At 46.4% G+C, this 26040-nt stretch overlaps 2 protein-coding genes across 3 annotated transcripts; one reads left to right on the top strand and one right to left on the bottom strand.

Annotated features, from left to right (window-relative positions):
* Positions 1-16221: 16221 nt before the first annotated feature.
* On the top strand, positions 16222-21410 carry LOC136542598 (uncharacterized). Its single transcript, XM_066535108.1, has 6 exons — positions 16222-17285; positions 18306-18391; positions 18485-18589; positions 18664-19419; positions 19623-19845; positions 20224-21410. Exons 1-6 carry the CDS (start codon positions 16976-16978, stop codon positions 21219-21221), a joined length of 2478 nt encoding a protein of 825 aa, XP_066391205.1. The 5' UTR covers positions 16222-16975; the 3' UTR covers positions 21222-21410.
* A 128-nt stretch (positions 21411-21538) lies between these two features.
* Positions 21539-25079, bottom strand: LOC136542599 (pectinesterase QRT1-like). 2 transcript variants are annotated; one of them, XM_066535110.1, is made up of 7 exons: positions 24466-25079; positions 23752-23944; positions 23443-23649; positions 22606-22841; positions 21916-22290; positions 21754-21831; positions 21539-21673 (listed from the first exon to the last, which is right to left on the bottom strand). In XM_066535110.1, the coding sequence occupies exons 1-5, from the start codon at positions 24798-24800 to the stop codon at positions 22143-22145; spliced, it is 1119 nt and encodes a 372-aa protein (XP_066391207.1). In that variant the 5' UTR covers positions 24801-25079; the 3' UTR covers positions 21539-21673; positions 21754-21831; positions 21916-22142. The 2 variants fall into 2 exon arrangements, with proteins under 2 accessions (XP_066391207.1, XP_066391206.1); XM_066535109.1 differs by having other exon boundaries at positions 21754-22290.
* Between the last annotated feature and the right edge of the window lie 961 nt (positions 25080-26040).

Here is a 26040-nt window from a genome sequence, read left to right as displayed (position 1 = left end):
CGGTGCTTGCGAGCACCATTGTTGTACATCAGAGGGGCTTGAAGTCTTGCGAGATCACACCAACCATGTTTGTGGTGTGGCCGCCACCGTGTACCGGAGGGAACAAGGCCCGCGGCGTTTTAGCCGGAAGCTTGATAGTGAAAACGGCGGGGAGCATCCGGGAGAGGCTTGCCGAGAGGCACATCAGAGACCCACTTGCGCGTGGGGAAGGCCCGAGGCTATCCATGGAGTTACCCGACCGAGAGCTTGGCCCTTGCGAGGGGCTCCAACGAGGACTAGGGGGAAGCTTGCGCGCTTCTCGATACCTCGGTAAAAATACTGGAGTTGTCGACGGGAGTTTGCATATCTCTACCTTGCTCTTTTTCTTTCGCATTTACATTGTTTACATTACTTGTTTTACGGTAGAGATAGCAACACATTAGCAAAACCATAATTGCACATTTAGATAGTTTATCTTTTGCATAGGTTTTGCTAAGGCTAGAAAAAGAGGCCATAGTTTAGAGTGAGATTTTTAAGTTGCCTAATTCACCCCCCCCTCTTAGGCGTCATGGTCCCTTCAATTGGTATCAGAGCCGGTTGGCTCATATTTGGACCTTTGGCTTAACCGCCGTTGAGCCGATGCTATTGTAGAGTGGTTGGGATGGATACCGCTAGGCCTCCTCAATTTGATGGCACTAACTTCCTCTACTATAAAGCTAGAATGGCTTGCCACCTTGAGGCGGTTGATTTAGGTGTATGGAGAGTCACTCGTGATGGGATGAAACCCATTAAGAATCCCGAAAAGCCCACAAAGAATGACAAAAAAGAAATGCATTTTAATGCTAGAGCTAAGAATTGCTTGTTTGAATCTTTTAGCATGGATGTGTTTAACCAAGTGTTCACCTTAAATACGGCACATGAAATTTAGTTAAAACTCCAAGAGCTCCATGATGGCACAAGTAATGTCCGTGAGCAAAAACACTGTCTAGCTAAGCAAAATTATGATTCATTTGCTATGAATGATGATGAGCTTGTTCATGATATGTATTCTCGATTGAATCTAATTATCAATGAGCTCCATTCAATAGGATTATTAAAGCTAGATGATGTGGACATCATGAGGAAGATCATCTCCGTTCTACCACAAAAGAAATATGCAAGCATCATCACCATCCTTCACAACATGGAGAACTTGAGCACCATGACCCTGGGGATTGTCATTGGCAAGTTAGTGGCATTTGAAATGTCACGTAAGATGGGTCAAGAAGAAGCTTCTTCATTAAGCAAAGGCAAAGCTCTCACTTGTAGCAAGAAAAAGAAGATGAAGGGCAAGAAAGTTGAGACAAGCTCAAGCTCAAGTTTCTCAAGTGAAGATGAAGAAGAAGAAGAGGATGATGATGAAGATTCAAGTGATGATCAATCTTCCTCCTCCACCTCTGATCTTGATGAAGAATCAATCAAAATGATCAACAAAGTGGAGAAGATGATCCAAAGGCTCAATGTCAAGGGTGTGCCCATCCAAATTCAAGATTTCATTTTCATAAATCAAAGAAAAGAGCAAAGAAAGAGAGGATGCTATGGATGCGGCGAGTTGGGGTACTTTGTGGAAGTTTGTCCAAACAAGCCCACACCCAAGACAAAGAAGAAGGCATGCAAGAATCAAGCCCTCACATCAATAAGATCATGGGATGATTCTTCAAGTGAAGAAAAACCCATCACAAGAGGCGAGGCCGCAAGCAATCATCATCAAGCTCTTCTCATGTGTGCCTTATGGCATGAGGTAACGAAAGCTCTTCCTCTAGTGAGAGTGATAGTGATGATGACATGCCTTCTTATCATGAACTTGTGCAAGAAAATCTTAAATTTGCTAAAGCTTGCACTAGTCAACAAAAGAAGCTCAAAAGCTTAAAAGAAAAGCTAGATAGTTCACAAAAAGCATACAAAACCTTGCTTGAACAATATGAGAACTTTGCTAATCTCAATGTTGAACTATCTACTAAAATTGAGAAACTTGAGGCTAGTGCAACAACAAATGCATGCACAATCAATAAAGAGCAACTTGAAAAGAAAAATGAAAAATTAAAAGAAAAGTTAGTTAGCTCACAAGAAGCATATAATAGTTTGCTTGCTAAAATGGAAATCATGTGCAAACATTGTGATGAGCTGACTAATAAAGTTGCTAATCTTGAAGCCATTAGCACAACTCCCACCAAGGCATCTAAAAGGAAAAGTTCTATCTTTAACATGTCTAAAATGGATGCCTCTACTTCTTGCAATGATTTATGTTTAGACTCACCTTTGTTCAACCAAGTTTATGTTGAGAAAGTTGTTGTAGATACATGCACACAAGAGGTTGCAAAGGAGAATGAGCAACTTAAGCAAGAAGTAGCTCGCCTCACCAAGGACTTGACTCAAGTGAAAGGCAAGGCGAAGCAAACCCAACCCCATCAAGATAACACCGTCAAGGGAGTGAAGAATCTTGATGAAGGATAAACCATGGTTTGTTACGTGTGCCACAAGGAAGGTCACAAGTCCTATGAGTGCAAGGTGAAGAATGGGGGAGGAGCAAAGAAGAAGGAGAAAAAGCAAACAAGCAAGCTCTCCAACATCTACACCAACAAGGTGGACAAGAAGGCCTCCACACCTTATCTCTTGAAGAAGAAGAAAAATGATAAGGTGGTGGCCATCAAGGTGAACAAGCAAGCCAACAATGGGGTCAAACGTTTTTGGGTGCCAAAGGAAATCATTTCAAACATGAAGAGCACCAAGAAGGTTTGGATCCCAAAAGGGAAGTGAGAAGTCCATCGGACTTCAGGGAATTTGGAGACTTGGCAAAGTATGGGTGCATTTTATGGGGTGCATAATGAAGGACAAAATCATTGCCAAGTGGGTTAGTGAATACTATGGACCCAAATTCCCCTTCCCATGTTAGGTAACTAGATGTTATTACTTTTCAATTGGTATATCTTGCAATTAGTTTTTCCTACAATTGGTATCTTTAAGCATCTAGTTACTCTTCATGCCTAGGTTTGCATTTGCATGCTTATATCTTTCATCATGCATACACTAGGTATATCTTATGGTAGGCTTGCTCGGTCTCTTTTTTAACCCTTGGAGCAAACCTACATGGTTTAAAATTGCTTAGAAGCACGGCACATAGCTTGTCTTACTATTGTTCATCTAATATGTGCCAAAGTCCAAATTGTAGATAATCTCTCCCGGATATCTTTTTGAAAATGACTCTCACATTCATGAGATGTCATCTTTCAAGTGGTATTTTTAATTCTAAAATCAATGTGCATGATTTCTACAAAGTATTCTACATTTGTGTGCACATATTTAGGGAGGAGTAATTCTACAACTTGGATGCTTTGAGACTAACACTTTTTCAAATGGTATCAAATTTTCAAACCTATGTGTAGTAGTTTCATTGTAAGGAATTTGGAGTCCTAGGAGTTAAGCATCATTCTTCAATTGGCATCATCATGTTGATTTCATTTCATATTTATATGCTTTCTCCATGCATTATATAGATTAAACTCTCTTGTGCAACAAATTGCTAATTATGCATATGCTTCGCTTTCTACCATATGTATGCATACATTTAGGGGGAGCTTAGTCTATATAATGTGAGAGTCAAATTTTGTGATCCATTTTATTCTATACACAAAGGATCACGAAATTTGACCCTCCCTTGTGCTACTAATGTCTTCCTTTTCGGTGTTTGATGCCAAAGGGGGAGAATTTGAAGGACCAAAGGCAAGCATCAAGTTGATGTCTACAAGTGGTAATGGTCCAAGAAAGGGAGGAAAGTGGATTATGGATTAGACTAAGTAATGGTAAAATTTGTAGGAATCCATAATGACACATAGGGACTTTTGTAAGGGCAAGATGGTCTTTGATTGGTATCTAAGTAGGATTTTCTAGCATCATATAACCTTGCCCTTTGCATTACATCCTAGCAAGTAGGTAGTTTTTAAATTTCAAAATCTCTATCATTTGCTTGCTTTGGTCGTGTTGTCATCAATCACCAAAAAGGGGGAGATTGTAAGGAAAATGGACCCTAAGCCCATTTACTTTGGATTTTGGTGTTTGATGACCAACAGAACCAAATTGGACTAATGAATTTGCAAGTGTTTGTTTTGTAGTCCAACAGGGTGCAAGACGTGACTTGGACGAAGGCGACGTGATGATCCGATGACCAACACCTTAAGCAAGACCTTAGGAGCACAAGAAAAGACCCAAGATATCAAGCAAAGTCCAAGCATGAAGATAGGAACCAAGCCGTACGCAAGATCACAAAGAAATTAGCTCGCAGATGTGACCGGACGCAAGGACCGGACGCTGGAAGCATGACCGGACGCTGGACCGATGGCTCGGCAGACAGGCGACCAGACGCGAGGGTCAGACGCTGGCGGCAACCGACTGTACACAGGAATGCAGCGTCCGATCGAGTACAGAAAGGTTCCAGAGCGGCATATCTGTGACCGGACGCGTCCGGTGGCAGGCGACCGGACGCTAGCCAGCGTCCAATCAGTGTTTTGCCAGCTCAACAGTCGGGACAACCGGACACGTCCAGTCACGACGATTCAGCGTCCGGTCAGTAGCAGTTTCGCGGGAATTCGACCCCAACGGCTACTTTCTCAGTGGGGCTTATAAATACAACCCCTAACTAGCCATTTGAGGTGAGTGGAGCTAAGGAAACATACCAAGGGTATTGATACACCATTTCAGTGATCTCCACTTGCATAGTGCTTAGTGTTTTATTAGGTGATTAGCGTAGGTGCTTTGCGAAGTGCTTAGGTTGATTAGACCACCGCTTATGCGCTTGCTCTAGGTTTAGGCCTAGTGTTTAGTGAGGTTTGCATACCTCTTACCACTCGGGGCTTGCGAGCACCATTGTTGTACATCAGAGGGGCTTGAAGTCTTGCGAGATCACACCAACCGTGTTTATGGTGTGGCCGCCACCGTGTACCGGAGGGAACAAGGCCCACGGCATTTCGGCCGGAAGCTTGATAGTGAAGACAGCGGGGAGCATCCGGGAGACGCTTGTCGAGAGGCACATCGGAGACCCACTTGCACGTGGGGAAGGTCCAAGGCTATCCATGGAGTTACCCGACCAAGAGCTTGGCCCTTGCGAGGGATTCCTTGTGAGGGGCTCCAACGAGGACTAGGAGGAAGCTTGCGCACTTCTCGATACCTCGGTAAAAATACCAGAGTCGTTGACGGGAGTTTGCATATCTCTACCTTGCTCTCTAGCTTCCGCATTTACATTGTTTACATTACTTGTTTTGCGGTAGAGATAGCAACACACTAGCAAAACCATAGTTGCACATTTAGATAGTTTATCTTTTGCATAGGTTTTGCTAAGGCTAGAAAAAGAGGCCATAGTTTAGAGTGAGATTTTTAAGTTGCCTAATTCACCCCCCTCTTAAGCGTCACGGTCCCTTGGCATATCTGCGACCGGACGCGTCCGGTGGTAGGTGACCGGATGCTAGCCAGCGTCCGATTAGTGTTTTGCTGGCTCAACGGTCGGGATGACCGGACGCGTCCGGTCACGACGATTCAGCGTCCGGTCAGTAGCAGTTTCACGGGAATTCGACCTCAACGGCTACTTTCTCAGTGGGGCTTATAAATACAACCCCCAACCGGCCATTTGAGGTGAGTGGAGCTGAGGAAACATACCAAGGGTGTTGATACACCATTTTAGTGATCTCCACTTGCATAGTTCTTAGTGTTTTATTAGGTGATTAGCGTAGGTGCTTTGCGAAGTGCTTAGGTTGATTAGACCACCGCTTATGCGCTTGCTCTAGGTTTAGGCCTAGTGTTTAGTGAGGTTTGCATACCTCTTACCACTCGGTGCTTGCGAGCACTATTGTTGTACATCAGAGGGGCTTGAAGTCTTGCGAGATCACACCAACCGTGTTTGTGGTGTGGCCGCCACCGTGTACCGGAGGGAACAAGGCCCACGGTATATTGGCCGGAAGCTTGATAGTGAAGACGGCGGGGAGCATCCGGGAGAGGCTTGCTGAGAGGCACATCAGAGACCCACTTGCACGTGGGGAAGGCCCGAGGCTATCCATGGAGTTATCTGACCGGGAGCTTGGCCCTTGCGAGGGATTCCTTGCGAGGGGCTCCAACGAGGACTAGGGGGAAGCTTGCGCGCTTCTCGATACCTCGGTAAAAATACCGGAGTCGTCGATGGGAGTTTGCATATCTCTACCTTGCTCTTTAGCTTCCGCATTTACATTGTTTACATTACTTGTTTTGCGGTAGAGATAGCAACACACTAGCAAAACCATAGTTGCACATTTAGATAGTTTATCTTTTGCATAGGTTTTGCTAAGGCTAGAAAAAGAGGCCATAGTTTAGAGTTAGATTTTTAAGTTGCCTAATTCACCCCCCCTCTTAGGCGTCACGGTCCCTTCAATTGGTATCAAAGCCAGTTGGCTCATATTTGGACCTTTGGCTTAACCGCCGTTGAGCCGACGCTATTGTAGAGTGGTTGGGATAGATACCGCTAGGCCTCCTCAATTTGATGGCACTAATTTCCTCTACTATAAAGCTAGAATGGCTTGCCACCTTGAGGCGGTTGATTTAGGTGTATGAAGAGTCACTCGTGACAGGATGAAACCCATTAAGAATCCCGAAAAGCCCATAAAGAGTGACAAAAAAGAAATGCATTTTAATGCTAGAGCTAAGAATTGCTTATTTGAATCTTTTAGCATGGATGTGTTTAACCAAGTGTTCACCTTAAATACGACACATGAAATTTGGTAAAAACTCCAAGAGCTCCATGACGGCACAAGTAATGTCCGTGAGCAAAAACATTGTCTAGCTAAGCAAAATTATGATTCCTTTGCTATGAATGATGATGAGCTTGTTCGTAATATGTATTCTCGATTGAATCTAATTATCAATGAGCTCCATTCAATAGGATTATTAAAGCTAGATGATGCGGACATCATGAGGAAGATCATCTCTGTTCTACCTCAAAAGAAATATGCAAGCATCATCACCATCCTTCACAACATGGAGAACTTGGGCACCATGACCCCGGGGATTGTCATTAGCAAGTTAGTGCATTTGAAATGTCACGTAAGATGGGTCAAGAAGAAGCTTCTTCATCAAGCAAAGGCAAAGCTCTCGCTTGTAGCAAGAAAAAGAAGATGAAGGGCAAGAAAGTTGAGACAAGCTCAAGCTCAAGTTCCTCAAGTGAAGATGAAGAAGAAGATGAGGATGATGATGATGATTCAAGTGATGATCAATCTTCCTCCTCCAATTCTGATTTTGATGAAGAATCAATCAAAATGATCTACAAAGTGGAGAAGATGATCCAAAGGCTCAATGTCAAGGGTGTGCCCATCCAAATTCAAGATTTCATTTTCACAAATCAAAGAAAAGAGCAAAGAAAGAGAGGATGCTATGGATGTGGCGAGTTGGGGCACTTTATGAAAGTTTGTCCAAACAAGTCCACACCCAAGACAAAGAAGAAGGCATGCAAGAATCAAGCCCTTACATCAATAAGATCATGGGATAATTCTTCAAGTGAAGAAGAAACCCATCACAAGAGGCGAGGCCACAAGCAATCATCATCAAGCTCTTCTCATGTGTGCCTTATGGCACGAGGTAACGAAAGCTCTTCCTCTAGTGAGAGTGATAGTGATGATGATATGCCTTCTTATCATAAACTTGTGCAAGAAAATCTTAAATTTGCTAAAGCTTGCACTAGTCAACAAAAGAAGCTCAAAAGCTTAAAAGAAAAGCTAGATAGTTCACAAAAAACATACAAAACCTTGCTTGAACAATATGAGAACTTTGCTAATCTCAATGTTGACCTATCTACTAAAATTGAGAAACTTGAGGCTAGTGCAACAATAAATGCATGCACAATCAATAATGAGCAACTTGAAAAGAAAAATGAAAAATTAAAAGAAAAGTTAGTTAGCTCACAAGAAGCATATAATAGTTTGCTTGCTAAAATGGAAATCATGTGCAAACATTGTGATGAGCTGACTAATAAAGTTGCTAATCTTGAAGCCGTTAGCACAACTCCCACCAAGGCATCTAAAAGGAAAAGTTCTATCTTTAACATGTCTAAAAAGGATGCCTCTACTTCTTGCAATGATTTATGTTTAGACTCACCTTTGTGCAACCAAGTTTGTGTTGAGAAAGTTGTTGTAGATACATACACACAAGAGGTTGCAAAGGAGAATGAGCAACTCAAGCAAGAAGTAGCTCGCCTCACCAAGGACTTGACTCAAGTGAAAGGCAAGGCGAAGCAAACCCAACTTCATCAAGATAACACCATCAAGGGAATGAAGAAGTTTGATGAAGGACAAACCATGGTTTGTTACGTGTGCCACAAGGAAGGTCACAAGTCCTATGAGTGCAAGGTGAAGAATGGGGGATGAGCAAAGAAGAAGGAGAAAAAGCAAACAAGCAAGCTCTCCAACACCTACACCAACAAGGTGGACAAGAAGGCCTCCACACCTTATCTCTTGAAGAAGAAGAAAAATGACAAGGTGGTGGCCATCAAGGTGAACAAGCAAGCCAACAATGGGGTCAAACGTTTTTGGGTGCCAAAGGAAATCATTTCAAACATGAAGAGCACCAAGAAGGTTTGGATCCCGAAAGGGAAGTGAGAAGTCCATCGGACTTCGGGGAATTTGGAGACTTGGCAAAGTATGGGTGCATTTTATGGGGTGCATCATGAAGGACAAAATCATTGCCAAGTGGGCTAGTGAATACTATGGACCCAAATTCCCCTTTCCATGTTAGGTAACTAGATGCTATTACTTTTCAATTGGTACATCTTGCAATTAGTTTTTTCTACAATTGGTATCTTTAAGCATCTAGTTACTCTTCATGCCTAGGTTTGCATTTGCATACTTATATCTTTCATCATGCATACACTAGGTATATCTTATGGTAGGCTTGCTCGGTCTCTTTTTTAACCCTTGGAGCAAACCTACATGGTTTAAAATTGCTTAGAAGCACGGCACATAGCTTGTCTTACTATTGTTCATCTAATATGTGCCAAAGTCCAAATTGTAGATAATCTCTCCCGGATATCTTTTTGAAAATGATTCTTACATTCATGAGATGTCATCTTTCAAGTGGTATTTTTAATTCTAAAATCAATGTGCATGATTTCTACAAAGTATTCTACATATGTGTGGACATATTTAGGGAGGAGTAATTCTACAACTTAGATGCTTTGAGACTAACACTTTTTCAAATGGTATCAAATTTTCAAACCTATGTGTAGTAGTCTCATTGTAAGGAATTTAGAGTCCCAGGAGTTAAGCATCATTCTTCAATTGGCATCATCATGTTGATTTCATTTCATATTTATATGCTTTCTCCATGCATTATATAGATTAAACTCTCTTGTGCAATAAATTGCTAATTATGCATATGCTTTGCTTTCTACCATATGTATACATACATTTAGGAGGAGCTTAGTCTATATAATGTGAGAGTCAAATTTTGTGATCCATTTCATTCTATACACAAAGGATCACGAAATTTGACCCTCCTTTGTGCTACTAATGTCTTCCTTTTCGGTGTTTGATGCCAAAGGGGGAGAATTTGAAGGACCAAAGGCAAGCATCAAGTTGATGTCTACAAGCGGTAATGGTCCAAGAAAGGGAGGAAAGTGGATTATGGATTAGACTAAGTAATGGTAAAATTTGTAGGAATCCATAATGACACATAGGGACTTTTGTAAGGGCAAGATGGTCTTTGATTGGTATCTAAGTAGGATTTTCTAGCATCATATAACCTTGCCCTTTGCATTGCATCCTAGCAAGTAGGTAGTTTTTAAATTTCAAAATATCTATCATTTGCTTGCTTTGGTCGTGTTGTCATCAATCACCAAAAAGGGGGAGATTGTAAGGAAAATGGACCCTAAGCCCATTTACTTTGGATTTTGGTGTTTGATGACCAACACAACCAAATTGGACTAATGAATTTGCAAGTGTTTGTTTTGTAGTCCAACAGGGTGCAAGACGTGACTTGGACGAAGGCGACGTGATGATCCAATGATCAACACCTTAAGCAAGACCTTAGGAGCATAAGAAAAGACCCAAGATATCAAGCAAAGTCCAAGCACGAAGATAGGAACCAAACCGTACGCAAGATCACGAAGAAACGAGCTCGCAGATGCGACCGGAAGCTGGACCGGTGTCTCGGCAGATAGGCGACCAGACGCGAGGGCCAGACGCTGGTGGCAACCGACTGGACGCAGGAACGCAGCGTCCGATCGAGTACAGAAAGGTTCCAGAGCGGCATATCTACGACCGGACGCGTCCGGTGGCAGGTGACCGGACGCTAGCCAGCGTCCGATCAGTGTTTTGCCGGCTCAATGGTCGGGACTACCGGACGCGTCCGGTCACGATGATTCAGCGTCCGGTCAGTAGCAGTTTCGCGAGAATTCGACCCCAACGGCTACTTTCTCAGTGGGGCTTATAAATACAACCCCCAACCGGCTATTTGAGGGGTGTGGAGCTGAGGAAACATACCAAGGGTGTTGATACACCATTTTAGTGATCTCCACTTGTATAGTGCTTAGTGTTTTATTAGGTGATTAGCGTAGGTGCTTTGCAAAGTGCTTAGGTTGATTAGACCACCGCTTATGCGCTTGCTCTAGGTTTAGGCCTAGTGTTTAGTGAGATTTGCATACCTCTTACCACTCGGTGCTTGCGAGCACCATTGTTGTATATCAAAGGGGCTTGAAGTCTTGCGATCTCACACCAACCGTGTTTGTGGTGTGGCCGCCACCGTGTACCGGAGGGAACAAGGCCCACGGCATTTTGGCTGGAAGCTTGATAGTGAAGACGGCGGGGAGCATCCGGGAGAGGCTTGCCGAGAGGCACATCAGAGACCCACTTGCGCGTGGGGAAGGTCCGAGGCTATCCATGGAGTTACCCGACCGGGAGCTTGGCCCTTGCGAGGGATTCCTTGCGAGGGGCTCCAACGAGGACTAGGGGGAAGCTTGCGCGCTTCTCGATACCTCGGTAAAAATACCGGAGTCGTCGACGGGAGTTTGCATATCTCTACCTTGCTCTTTAGCGTCCGCATTTACATTGTTTACATTACTTGTTTTGCGGTAGAGATAGCAACACACTAGCAAAACTATAGTTGCACATTTAGATAATTTATCTTTTGCATAAGTTTTGCTAAGGCTAGAAAAAGAGGCCATAGTTTAGAGTTAGATTTTTAAGTTGCCTAATTCACCCCCCCTCTTAGGCGTCACGGTCCCTTCAGTGGCGATGAGGATGGGCGACGCACGACAGTGGGGAGATGGAGGGGCGGCGACAGTAAGGGAGGCAACGAGAAAGGGGGGGTGGAGATGGAGTGAGGGAGGACGGGCACACAGCGGCGGACGTGGCAGCCGGGAGCGCCCGGTGGGGCACGTCAGGCGTGGGCGCGCTGGGCGGGCGTAGCGGGTGGGAGTCGTGGTGGCGCGTTTTCTCGTCTAAGGACGGAGACACTGAGAGAGGGAACAAGGGGTCTGCCGCGCCATGATGCATGGCACGACAGGCCCGCCGCGCCGTGACGGGTGGTGCATCAGACCTACCACGTCAGCGGTCGCTGCAACCGTTGACTGCCCCCTGCCGTGCCGCCATGCAGGGCGTGGCAGCGTGAATTAGCCACGCTGTGCAAACAGGCGCGTCCAAAAGTGTTAGTTTTGAAAAAAAATAGTATCCGTTTTAAAAATAGTTTAAAAAGTGTTAGAAATAAAAAAATACCCCTCGGGACACATCAAAATATTTTGAACATCTGGTGGATTCGTCAATGGTTAAGATGCATGCATTGCCTAGAAAGAGCAGAGTAGCAAACCAAGTTGTCAAGTTACTCAAGGTAATACCAAACTGACTGATAGATTGCATTTAGTTTTTTTATAGGTATATAGTAGTTTTTGTTATGCACCTAAATATATATTATGTCTAGATATATAATAAAATTGTGTATCTAAAAAAATAAGAATGGCTTATAATTTGAAATAGAGAGAGTACAAATGTAACGGTAGACAACAAACTTCAAGTTCAATAACATTCACGTTCTACCTGGAAAGGGAAGACAGACAACCAAAGAGCCGCTCCATAGTTACACACTTGCACGGACAAGTACATCTATATATTCATAATTAGAACTTGTTACGTTTAGTCTCACATTGAAATGGTGGAGTACAACATACACTACTACCATCGAAGTTTTCGTAGACGGACAAAAATGATTTTTGAAGGCGGGCAGCCACTCTACTCCACTTCTACACCTGTGTAAATCTAGATTTCCTATTAATAAATTAAAAAAATAACAAGCCTATGGATGGGGTCTGTTGAGCCCATTCACAAGGCCTGATGAACCCATCGACGTCGTGTCGCTGCTGCTGGTTGGATCTGCCAGCACGCCGTCGTTGTAGGGCCACCACGCTCACCGGATCTAGGTGGCCGCGAGACCCCACTGTCACGCTATTGCGCCGCCGCAAGCACAGGTGCTGCAGCTGAAGGGCCGCTAGGAGCAGCGTCGCTTAGAGGGGAGGGGCTAGGAGAGGGGCAACATTGGTGGGAGTTAGAAATGAGAGAGAGATAAGTGAGAGAATGACGGGTTAGGGTTTCTCCTGTGTATTAAAATTCCTAGGGTATATTGAGCTCCATCTACAGGCACGAAGGGCCCAATGCCACATATTTGCCACCGACTACTAGATGTGCGTGTGACATGTCAACAAATTAGTGGTACTTCTTTTTAGTGGTATTTCTTTTTTTGGAAACATTAGTATTGGTTCTGTTAGAGTGCGCAACGGTTACTAGGCCAGCAGGCCTGGCTCACACCACCTAGCTAGGCCAGACTTGGCCAACACCAGTGTGTGCAACATCAAATTGTTTGGTTGCATGTGTCAATGGAACCAGGCCACACATGGACGCAGATGCAACTTAATTTGTTTGGTTTCCTGCATGCATGGGTACCTCCTACTTTGGCTAGTAAGGATACCCAAGATTCTCATAAGAAATATTACAACATAAGTTTGCATTAACTAAGATCACAATGACTAGTGATTGAACTAAGATAATGACATCCTTAACATTGGCATATGACTTGATTGTCTTCTGATACAACAAGATTATCCTCTTATTCTTTAGGAACTCCATAAAATGTGGTCATTGCTTGCTCCGTGGTTCTACATCTCTTACAGCAACCACAATTATAGCCAACACCTATAGAATGGACACATCCCAGCTAGAAAACGCCTCAATTTGTCGTCCAACATGAACCACATACCAAACCATGACCACTTAGTTTAACAAGAATGATTACTATATTACGAAATCCAATTAAACATGGATACTTGAGATGGTAACAGATGGTATGAGAACATCATATTATGGACATGTTACATTCTGCATAGGCATACGATGGTAGCAAAAGGTTGAGAGAATGTCGCATGCATAGAAATGTTCCAATTTCATACAAACCTAAGAAATTTATCAATCATCACATCATCGTAGCAAGTTTATTAGCAAAGAGAAAAATTACCATGCCTAGTACCTCACAAGATGTTTGATCATCAGATAACATCCCTCATCATAAATGAATAATATGTAAATCTTAATCATATCCACAAGAAGATAGCAAATGTAAGTCTATTTTCATCACAGGCACCACATGTTAACATAACAAACAAGCAACTTGTAGGAAATTCTAAAACTTATGCATGTTTTAGTGGCATTAGGAAAAACATTATCATCATCATGGTGCTGGATCTTAAGGACACGAAAAGTGTAAAAAAGGCACAATGCGTAGTAATATTAGTAGGTAAGTAACAACAAGTAAGAATAATTGGTGTCCAATACCTCCCTCATAAGTTATGGATATAAAAATCTTCATCACAAGCATAAGAAGGTGACAAAACAAAAGGCAACTTAGGATGGAGGTTTTCATCACATGCCCCAAAAATTTCATGATAGGCATAAGATGGCAAACAAAAAGGCAACTCATGAAAGAGGTTTTCATCACAGCAACAAACGATTTCATCACTGGAAATGGCAATGACAAACCAGATAATTGAATATGGAAGGAGCTTATATATCAAGCATTGAATAATATTTAGCTAATTGATCCATGAAACCATTGGTCCACTATCTAATTAATGATTAAGCTTAGGGGCACACAACCACTAGGCAACTGATCTAGGGCCCTAGAATCCACATCACATGTGGGTATCACCTATCTGTGCAGGTTAGAAAGGCCACACTATATTACAACAAAAGTTAGTGTTTTTCTAGCCTTACTACACATCCTTACATAATTAAATAAAGATGGTAAGTCACTACACAACAAATAGGCCCCCGTTCGCTTCGCTAAAAAAAACAAGCTGAAACACTGTTTCGACTGATTTGTTGTGAGAGAAAAATATTGTTCCAACTGAAAAAAGACGGATTATAAGAGAAGCGAACATGGCCATAACATCATGCACAAAAGGGGAATCAATGCAACATGAATTGCAACACTATTGTACATTATAGTAGTGCTTGGCGAGGAAAGTCCTTAATCACAACACATAGTGGGACTCACTCATGGTCACATAGGCAATCCCTAGAGCCTTGTGTTTCAAGCAGATGTAAAAAGCAACCGAGAAAGCCTCATCAGTGAAGCCAAACATGTACATGAAAAAATTGAATTATTTCTTGTCCTCTCTTTTGCGAGCATTTACTTCAAGTCTTAATCTTACTTAGTACTTGCTTTTGTGTTTGTGAGTGCAAGAAGCCACCGAATGACATTTAGGTTCATTTCCATGCTAGTATGCTCTTAGGTCATAGGCTTTACCTTTTTCAACTAAGAACAATCATGCTAGTATGCCTAGGGTTAAGGAAGTACTTATTGCGATGGCCATAAGAACTTGGTTTTAGTGTGATCTTGTTTAGTTCTATGACTACACACAAGTAGATGAAGCAGTTGTTGCATAAAATTTTTTGAGCCCCAACTCACCTTTATTTTGGTTCATTCGATCCTTTCACTCTATCCAATGGGTGAAACACCGTGACCAGTGACGAAGCCAGCGGTGGGGCTACGGGGGCTCTAGCCCCCCCTACCGATCCTGGGCATGTGGAGCCCCTCTAAGCCCCCTCTTAAAATTTTATACATATATGTATTAGGTAGGAGGGACTAAGGTTAAGAGAAGATAAAAAAACCTCTATTTTTTTTGTTCAGTCCCTCATTTTTTTTCTGGCTTCGTCACTGACCGTGACACGCAATGATAGAAACACGACTACACGAGGCTTTCTCTAATATGTTTTTTGGCCCATGTTTGTCCACTAGAACTATGAACATCCTTTACGCGATGATAGTCGACATCGTTAGTTAATAGATGACATAGAACTAAAAGGAAAAATGAAAGGTACATCACTAGAACCTCCAAGCATTCCGAAACCCTGATAGAACGCAAATGTTACTATGCGACTGTCGCGGTGGAGTGTGACTGCGTGACCCCACTTCCTCTCCCTCCAGCGCTCTTCCTCTCCCTCCCTCCCTCTCCCTCCCGCGAGTTGGCTCGGCCACCGGCGGAGAGGCAGCGGGCGCGGGTGGCCTTGGCCTTGGGAGCCAGGGCGGGAGGGTCCGCTTGGGGGGGGGGGGGGGTGGACCTGGGCGGCGCCGCGGCGGGAGCCAGGGTGGTGGGGCACGCGCCATTGCCGTGGTGGTGTGCGGCGTGTGCTCTGCTGCCCGAGGTGTCTCTGCTTGGGTGGAGGGCAGACGCGGGGAGGAGGAGCACCAGGAGGAAGAAGGGGGGGGGGGGGCACGATCCCCAATAATGTGACGGGTCGCGCGATAACCCCCTCCCCGATATAAGTCATAGATGTGTCTTTTTTTTCTTTTTTTTTCCTTTCTCGTATTCTTCCATTTTCATATTTATATTATATTCGTCGTGGATAGTCGCCGTAGAAAGAAACTGGTCAACTCTTAGAATTGAAATTCACCTTATTTATTATCATTGACCTTCCAGACCGCAGCTCTTATAAACTGTTAAAGGCACGGTTACTCTGGACTCTGGAGTCTGGACAAAATCATGACCCGTGAGATCAGCTCACCGCTGTTTTTGACTTTGTTCCTTCTATCGGTATCCATCACTACACAACCTCATCCACACGAGTCACGAACCGAAACCCAAACAGGCTGCGCTGCGCTGCGCTGCCCCCCCGAAGGAAAACCACCAACCCGTTTGCCCTTGCCCCTGCGGCCCTGCGCCGCTGCGCTCTCCCGAAAGAGAGGGCCCTCCCTCTTGCCCCCATCGACCCCTCGCCCCCTCTCGCTCCTCACCATCCTCGCCTTTCCCACCTGTCCGTCTCCTTCCTCCTCCCTCGCGCCGCGCCCTCCTCTCCCTGCCTCTTCGGAGAGAGAGAGAGAGATCCCGTCCTGCGCACGAGTGCCCCCGTCCCGAGAGGAAACCCTCGCTCGCCCCTTCCGTCCGCACGGCCTGCCACTGGTTTCCCTGAACGCCGCCGCCGCCGCCACCACCGCCGCCGCCGTTGGGTTTCCTTGTGGCGTCACTTTTGAGGGATTTTCTGGGGGTTTCCGAGACAAGGATCAGCGCTGGAGTGGCCTCGCGGCTGCCTTCCGGTGCATGGAGGAGTTCCTGCTCAGCCTGAACCCGTTCCGTTTCAAGCCGCTCTGGCCGGCGACAACTGCCCCCAAATCCTTCTGAGCCCCTAGGAAATCCTACTCCTGCCCGGGGTTCCTAGAATCCCCGGGCCGCCGCCCCTCTCCGACTCCCTTTGTTTCCTCAGACAGTCCTCCGAGGTTTCCGAGAGGCACCCCTTCCTTCTCCTCCCCTGCGAACCGAGAGCCCCTAGGGCCGTAAGTCCTCCTCCTTCTCTTTCCCAGGCCCTGAACGTGAGCGTGCTGCTGGCGGCGGCCCCTCCGTCCGGGTAGTGCCGTGCCCCAGGCCTGTGTGTGGGCGTCCTTCCTTGGCGGCGTTTTAGCGTTGCGGACGAGGATGGCGAGGGAGGACGGCTCGCAGTTCGTGCGGTGGAGGGAGGAGTTCGTGTCGCAGGAGCGCGGCAGCCGCGTCGTGCACTACTACCTCGAAGACGCGGCCGGCGTGTCGCATCTCGCCGTCGTCGGCACCGAGAGGAGCCTTCGCCACATGCTCTACGTGGTCTCGGAGGACTTCAGCGCCGCCTGGGGGTGCGGCGGCGGCGCTGACGACGGCGCCGCGCCGCCGGTGTTTGCTCGCAAGTGGCGGTCACGCCGTGAGGTGGTGGATTGGCTCGCGTCCTTCCTTCCGGTGAAGGCACTTGACTCAAGTAATTACCGCTCTCATCTGTTTCGTTTCACCACTCACTACATGATTTTATTTTTTTAACCCATCACTCTTGTTCGTTTAGATCTAATGTTTATGGTTTTTGGAACCTAAATTTTGCTCTGAAAGCCAAAACGCTGAAGTTATGCTCTAAAACTATGACTGCAGCCTAGTAGTGACAGTTTGAAATCTGTAAACTCTGAGGTAGCTGGCCTCCTTTCGCTCTTTATTGAAGAAGCATTTGAGTAATTGAGTGTGACAAACACTATACAACAAATTTATGCCTTTCTTAAGGGCTTCTCAAACACATTGAAAAACCTTCACTCGTCTTATATACATTTTACCATGAAAGAGAAGTGGAAGAAGGTTGATCTGCTAAGAAACCTGCAGAGAGGGATGTCCAAAGACCACGGATGGCCTCCAATGACCATCCTGATCCGTCTACGCACACCACCCAACACATACACACACCGCCACGGAGCCGCCACCACCACCACCACAACACACCCACACACCCTTTGCATCAACAACAACAACAACAAAGCCTTTAAGTCCCAAACAAGTTGGGGTAGGCTAGAGTTGAAACCCAGCAGAAGCAATCAAGGTTCAGACACGTGAATAGCTGTTTTCCAAGCACTCCTATCTAAGGCTAAGTCTTTGGGTATATTCCATCCTTTCAAGTCTCCTTTTATTGCCTCTACCCAAGTCAACTTCGGTCTTCCTCTGCCTCTCTTCACGTTACTATCCTGGCTTAGGATTCCACTACGCACCGGTGCCTCTGGAGGTCTCCGTTGGACATGTCCAAACCATCTCAACTGGTGTTGGACAAGCTTTTCTTCAATTGGTGCTACCCCTAATCTATCACGTATATCATCGTTCTGAACTCGATCCCTTCTTGTATGACCGCAAATCCAACGCAACATACGCATTTCCGTGACACTTATCTGTTGAACACACACCCTTTGCATGCTGGCAAAAAATTTGACCTTTATTTGTAGTTGTAATAATTTGTTGTCCATTCCAGAATTCTCAAAATATGGATCTTTTGCGGATAATGACAGTGGGTTAGATGGATACGGGGAAACAAATAGCTTTTTGCACCAAAATCTGGTAAGTCATCACTTGTAACATGTAAATTTGTGTACTTTGGTTCCATATATACCATGAGGTCAATGATTTTTTTTTTGGTGTTATCCTTCTTAGGGGAAAGACTGCAGCTCAGACATTACATGGTCTGGTTCGTTCTGGACATGTGGCAAACAGCTTCGGCACTATCGAGCTTTTTGTCGCAACGGAACCACAATATCCGTAAGTTCCGTCATGATATTGTGCATATACTCAAGAGTCATTTATAGAATATCTTATGGCATCTTGTTTTGCAGACCCACACTTTTGTGCTGGTCTTGTCAGAGGAAGAAAATCGCTATCTTGCATACTTGGAAGACATGTATGAAGATAAGAAGGGACAGAAGAAGATCAAAGTGCGATGGTTTCATCAAAACCAGGAATTCGCTTGTGCTATACCTCCTCCTCCCCCTCATCCTTGCGAAGTTTTCATCACTCCTTTTACACAAGTAATCAGTGTGGAATGTGTTGATGATATCGCAACTGTTTTAACTCCCGATCATTATGAAAAGTGCTCCAATGCAATGCCAACTTCTTCTTTGGCCGGGATCCGTTTCTGCTTTCGCCAGTATAGTAAAAATAAATTCAAGCATTTTGATTTAAGATCATTGCGTGGATATTTTAGTCAAGCTGTTGTTCTGTCCTTGAAAATTCCAGCTGAGTCAGAAAAGGACGGTGAATATTGTACACCTGGGAAGCAGTTAGAGAGGCTTTATTCAAAATGTTTGGGCACTAAAATTTGTCGAAGCCCACAGGCAGACTCCATACCATCTTATCAGATATTAAGTAACGAGCAACCTCCTGGGAAGCATCTCTCAATCAATTTTATAGTGCCCCAGAATAAACTAATGCCAACTTATAATACTGGTGACAGATTAGAGATCTTGTCTCAAGACAGTGGCATTATTGGTTGCTGGTTCAGGTGCACTGTTTTGAAGTCATGCACTAATCATAACAAATTGAAGGTTCAGTATGATGATCTCCAAAATGCTGATGATAGTGGGAGATTGGAGGTATGATTGATTACTTTAGTTTGAAATTAGGCTAGATATAAGTATAACTGAAAGGCATAATGCATTATAATCCCACACACGCGTGCACACCCAATGTCACTATCTACTCTTTCGTGCCTGCATGAAATGTATTTTGTATTCTTTGCTAAAAATATTAGATTATTTCTTGGTGTATCAATAGGATTTTATATGCTTCTATGTAGGAGATGGTACCTGCCTCTGCATTGGCTCTTCCTGATAAACTGGGACTGAGATGCCAAGACCGACTAAGAATCAGGCCGCGTCCTCAAGAAAATAGTTCTGTTGATGGTGCTGCTCTTTTACCTGGAACTGCTGTTGATGTCTGGCAATTTAGTGGCTGGTGGGAAGGAGTTGTTGTCAGTTTGGACAACATTGTGGCAGATAGCCTTCAAGTATATTTTCCAGGTGCATTTCAATTGTTTAATTTAATTGATATTTCCTATTTGATTCTCTCAAGCTAATGAGAAACAAAAATCTTTCTTGACAAATTAATTGTCTAGAACTAAGAGAGTAGAATCTAGGTGGTGCGTACCATGTGCCATGTTCCTACCGTTAGAACTCAAATTTTGGGACATTTCCACTTTTAATCTTTTCATGTATGCTTTTACCGATTCACTTATATTAAATCTGTTAGGAAACCATGTCCATGTGTTATCTATTGTATAATAGATAATCATATTGTATCCCACAAATACTAAGTGTTTCTAATTAATTATATCATTCTTCATCATACATGCATGAAGATGATGAAACTAATGAATCAATGATGTTGTTTCGTTACAGGAGAGAACTTTTTTCGTCCATGCCAGCTAAGGAATGTTAGAATCTCTAAAGATTGGGTCAAGAACCGATGGGTTGATATTGAAACAAAGTCAGATGTGTTGTCACAGATACCTTCAGATAGTGTCCGAACAAAGCAAGCTGATAATGCACCGCCTATTGGTGTGATAGACTCCAGCAGTTCTGCAATGCCTGAGCAAGAGCTTGCAGCTACCCAAGCAAACTCCCATGGAGATAAACCAGTGCCTAAGCAAGAGCTTGCAGCCACCCAAGCAAACTCCAATGGAGAGAAACCAGTGCCTGAGCAAGAGCTTCCAGCTACCCAAGCAAACTCCAATGGAGATAAACCTGTGCCTAAGCAAGAGCTTGCAGCTAGCCAAGCAAACTCCGATGGAGATAAACCTGTGCCTGAGCAAGAGTTTGCAGCTACCCAAGCAAACTCCAATGGAGATAAACCCGCGTCTGAGCAAGAGCTTGCAGCTACCCAAGCAAACTCCAATGGAGATAAACCAGTGCCTGAGAAAGAGCTTGCAGCTACCCAAGCAAACTCCAATGGAGATAAACCAGTGCCTGAGAAAGAGCTTGCAGCTACCCAAGCAAACTCCAGTGGAGATAAACCAGTGCCTAAGCAAGAGCTTGCAGCTACCCAACCAAATTCCAATGGAGTTAAACCTGTACCTGAGCAAAAGCTTGCAGGTACCCAAGCAAGCTCCAATGGAAATAATAAACAAACAGAAGGAAGTAGGCAATCTGAAGTTAGTATGACTGATGAAGCCTCTGGTTTGGTGGAGGATGACAAGCGAACAATTCTAGGGAAGCGTCCCAGGGATGATAGTATGACTGATGAAGCCTCAGCTTTTGTGGAGGATGACAAGCGAACAATTCTAGGGAAGCGTCCCAGGGATGACAATGATGCTGAACAGAAATGCAACGGGGAAGTAGGTGTAGATGTTAGCAAGACATGTTTGGGATCCCCAAACTCATTAGACTCGTGTACATAGCTAGATATGGTAATTGAAACCCCCAATGGCGGGGTTTTACTACGCTGCTGATATCAGAGCGTATTGTCGCCTCTTTTGCCATACACAAACCTCTCCTAGTTTTCTTATTTTTCTGGTAGTTGTGTTTATGTTAAGAGTCACATGGATTGCAAGCTGAATGGTACCCTTTTCAGGCGCGTTGTATAGCAATCTATATGATTTTTTTTTCTGTTAGTGTTTTCTGCTTGAGTATAGTTCAATCCGCCTCAGTCAATTATTTTCAGAATGAAATTATCGCCCTTCCTCGCTTGTATTGCAATTTTTATATGGGTATGTACACTTGTGTGGTCTGGTGTGTCTACATTTTGGTACTTTGATGATTCTCGCAGTCGATCATGATGATCCGTTCTGATCGCTATGATGACCATCGTGCCATCCCTTGAACTGCAGCTGCGCATGTTGATCTGAAGAGGCTGCAAAATGAGAGCATTTTTTCACTCTCAAAGTCATGTGCCATCTATTTGTGGCATTGGCATTCTGGATCTGAACTTACCCGTGCTAGAAGTCAGGAAAGCCATGCCATGATCTCATCATTTTGATTTTCTGGTACGTTGGGCCTGAGGTCCCCCATCTGCACGAGGCGTATCACATTCACATGACATGACGGACTTTGGCTCCCCTGTTTTCCTTCACATAATACATGCAAACTCTGTACCTTTCCATGATGGACAGGGCCATCTCAGCATCTCACTACATATATGGGTGTCAGCTTTGTACATGGTACTACTAGCAGTAGTATATTGTACAGCGTACATGTGTACTGACTAGCTGCTTGCTACACTATCTGCACTGAAGAAGACCGGAGAAGTCGCAGGATCTACACACATCTCGGACCATTGCTCGCCGTCGACGAAGCTCGGCAGCCGAGAGGACGGATCGGATCTACAGCCTGAGCCACTGCTCGCCGTTGATGAAGCTCCTGCCGAGGAAGGGCCGCGCCTCGTTGTAGGTGAGCGAGCGGGACCAAGGCACCCGCTGCCTCGTGCTCGCCCCTGGGCCCTTGCAGTTGTACTCCCCGAACAGCACCGTCCTGTCCAAAAACGAGCCCAGAAATGTCACTCTCTGACGAGCAGTCCAGCAATGTGCCGGATCATTTTCGTCAGGTTTGGAAGGCCCGGCAGGTAACAAACAGGCGAGTCACATGTGGTAAACTAACTGCGTTGCATTTCCCTGTAAAGACCGTTTGGTGAGCCTGTCCTGCTAGGCAACCACCTACCTACTTCCTACAATCTCATCATCATCATCACCACCACCAACCCCAGGTTAACAGTAAAACCAGTTCAGCAACTGTAATTGCAACTACAGCAGTGAAGTGAAGGGAAGGGAACAGAATGTTAGTACTCACTTGGTTCTGGAGCGGTCGCCCCAGTCGCTCCAGCCCTGGGGCACGACGATGCCGCTGAGGGCGCAGTAGGAGTAGACCACCCGGGCGTAGCGGCCCCACGCCCTGCCCAGGTACAGCATGCCGGAGCCGGTGAGCCTGCACCCCACGAACGAGAACCCGGAGTCCTCCGCCGGCGAGCTCCGCTGCGACGCCGCGATCGCGCCGTAGCTCGTCGCCACCGCGTGTAGCGTGCACCCCTGCGCGCGGTTACCGTTGGAACGTTCAGAAATCAGAAGCCAGAACCAAGAAGGGATCCATTATCAGCCCTGACTGCCACTTGGCCTCGCGGATTTGCTTCTGGTGTTATGTTACAGTTGTGTGCCAGGGCACGAAAGGAATGTGACCACTGGATCTGACAGGGTTTTCAGCATGGATTTGTGTAAGAGTGTTTCAAGCGTCGTGCAGGGCTAAGTGCCTAACGACCTGTGGTTCCACCGAGCTGGCTTGGTAACCTAGCTTGTGTGCCACAAGCTAGACAAAGAGAAAGTGAGAAACGAAAAGGTGGAGCATTTCTTGCTGCAAGACTATGAAATGGCAAGGTTGGTGAGTGGCTGAGTGCCTGAATTGTGATTTTCTGATAGCAACCCGGCAGCACCCATCAAAGGGTGGAAGGCATGGAGATGGGAAGCTAACGATGTCACCATGAAACCAGTAGTGTGGTCATCAAAACAGGGCAGTGTGTTTAGGGGGGCAGAAATGTCTAATGAATTTCAGAGATTGTGTGTCTCTCTCAACAACAACAACAACAAAAATTAAATGCTACAGGTCAGCGGTAGAAAAGAAAAGGAATTTACGTACCTGGTACAGGGACCTTGCGTTCCCGAAAATGAAGTCGATGGAGCCCTGGATGTCGCAGTTGTAGAGGAAGTGGCGGCCGATGTTGTCGAACAGCGTGTCCTGCGTCCCCAGGATCCTGCACCTGTACAGCATGGTCTTGTCTCCAGACAGCCGCAGGGCCACCGCCTGCTGCCCCACAGCCCCCGGCGGCGCCGCCGGCGCGGAGTTCTGCGCGCGGGTCACGGAGAGCACGCAGCCATGTCGATCGTCAGAGGATGAACCCGATCACGCACGTAGGCAGAGCGCGACGACGTGCACGCACGCACGTACCTCGAAGGTTATGTGGCTGGCACAGAAGTAATCGGCCTCGACGGCGACGGAGGCGGAGTAGAAGGTGCCGACCTGGTGGCCGGAACGGTGGTCGATGTCCGACGCCCTGGCGTTCCACGTGATCACCGTGCGGCCGCTGCCCATGCCGATGAGCGACACGAACGGCTTTGTGATCGGCACCGTCACCTTCTCCCTGCACCCACCCGGCCGCCGCCATTGATGCACACCTTAGTTTTGTACTAATTTCTTGTGCTTTACAATACTCAGATTTTTTTAGTATGCAGAATAAACTAGATGCATTACCGGAGTTAAGGTAGCAATCCACAAATTTAGCACATGCCTGTACTGCATAAAAATTACGGTTCGCAAGGCAGACAAACGCTACACCGAGTTGCTTTCAAGTTTTATTAAACCCTGACAGGAAAATGGAAAACTGCTACTAGTAGCAGACTGAATGAACTGGCTGCGCAAAACATGCAAAGCAAAACAGGGGAAAAAAACGGAAAAGGGGTCGGCAAAGTTTGCAGCTAAGACGAGTTCAAGAGGCAAGCTAGAGAGGGAGACGATCGAGCACACGTCGTGATCACTTAATACCCCCCATTAACGCCGAGGCAGTTACTAGTACAAGAGAAGAAGAGAGGCGGTAGTGGATGCATTCAGGCATAGCAAGCAGCACGGCGGCGGGCGATCAGCCAGGCAGCCAACGCAACGCACCTGTACACGCCGGGCCTGACGAGGATCTTGACGCGGCGGCGGTTGCCGGCGGGCACCATGTCGACGGCGCCCTGCACGGTGCGCGAGTGCCCGGCCCCGTCCTGCGACACCACGATCGTGTCCAGGTCGCGGGCTCCCCTGCTGCTGGCCGCCTTCACGCCGCCGCCGCCCACGGCGCCCTGCACGGCGGCGGCGGCCGGGATGCTGAGGTCGTCCCACGTTATGAACCCGTCCGCCGCGGCGGACGCGACGACGGGCAGGACCAGGAGGATGTACATGGCGGCCGCGCAGCAGATGCAGCGGCGCCGCCTGCACCCGGCGGCGGCGGCGACCATGGCCACGTCCCACGGCACGCGCGCGGGTCAGGGTGTCGCGTCGAGTAGAGAACTGGCCAGGTGATCACAGCACGTGACGCCTAGCGCGCGTGGAGCTCGGAACAGCTAGCTGCTACAGTTAGCTCGGGAGACGGCCGGGGAGGGAGGTGATCAGTGCTGGTCAGGGAATGAGAATGAGGATGATATATAGGGCTAGCGCGAGCCGACCGGCCGGGGCTGTGATTGTGTGGCGCCGCACGCTGCGTTGCATGACATGAGACCTGATCGAGTGGGGTGACGACCGACGACGACGAGGGAATGGGGGAGGACGGAATGGGATGCGAGACGTTGGACGAGGCGTGAGGATAAAGTGGTGACGGAATTGAATTCGAGGACGTGTTTTTTCGTGTCATCTGAGGCCGGAGCCCGGAGGCACGTCCCGTTCACGGCATCGTTGGCAATGGCAACTGACACTTCGCGTGCACGTAGCTAGTGCGTAGACGAGACATCAGGGTGCCAGTGCTATTGCTAGCTACCTGTTTTCCCGTGTCAGTTTGCGACGTTTTCCATCCAGCGGATTGCAGGCGGGTCCAGTGTTGTACTCGGCTAAATTTCGGTGCTGCGGTTCATGCGCGGGGACAAGAGACATATGGAAGGATTATTGGTGATGTGTGTGAATATTTTTGGAGCAGTGGTGAGATGGAAAGGTTGGTCACGCGGGAGAGACGAGCATTTGTTTAGATTTTGCTGCAGGGGGGGGGGGGGGGGGGGGGGGGGGGGGGGGGTTCCATTCCGTGTTGGGTTTCAGATCGAGGAGGAATGCCGGACGGAGGTGGTTAGCGATTGTTTGGTTCAGAGCGGTTGGGGTGCAGTGCAGTGCAGAGTGCAGACGTGGAGTGGAGCTCAACACGTTCGCCTCTTCACCACATCCTCATCCTGCTCGAGTGCTCAGCTGCGGTTCTTGTCTTTGTCTAGCCATGGGTGATGATGGCGTGATGCCGTCCATGGGTACATGCGTTTCTTGTCCCCTCGTTTCAGAAAATGGTAGATCTGCGACGAGTCAGCGTCAGTGCCGGCTCCACTCGGAATGGGATTAGGCGGAGGCGCAACATGGCTCGGACCTAACAGCTTTCATGATCTTCCGTCAGATGGCCAATCCGGTTGGGCTTCTTAATTTGACGATCGTCGTCGTCTGTACGTGTTCGTGTTGGGTCAGATTTGCATGCCAGCGCTTTCGTTAGTTTTTAGGAAATGGGGTGAG

Source organism: Miscanthus floridulus, chromosome 3 (assembly GCF_019320115.1).
Source record: "Miscanthus floridulus cultivar M001 chromosome 3, ASM1932011v1, whole genome shotgun sequence".
Taxonomy (NCBI): domain Eukaryota; kingdom Viridiplantae; phylum Streptophyta; class Magnoliopsida; order Poales; family Poaceae; genus Miscanthus; species Miscanthus floridulus.
The sequence above is the reverse complement of the archived record's forward strand: the minus strand, read 5'-3'. Positions and strand labels throughout refer to the sequence as shown.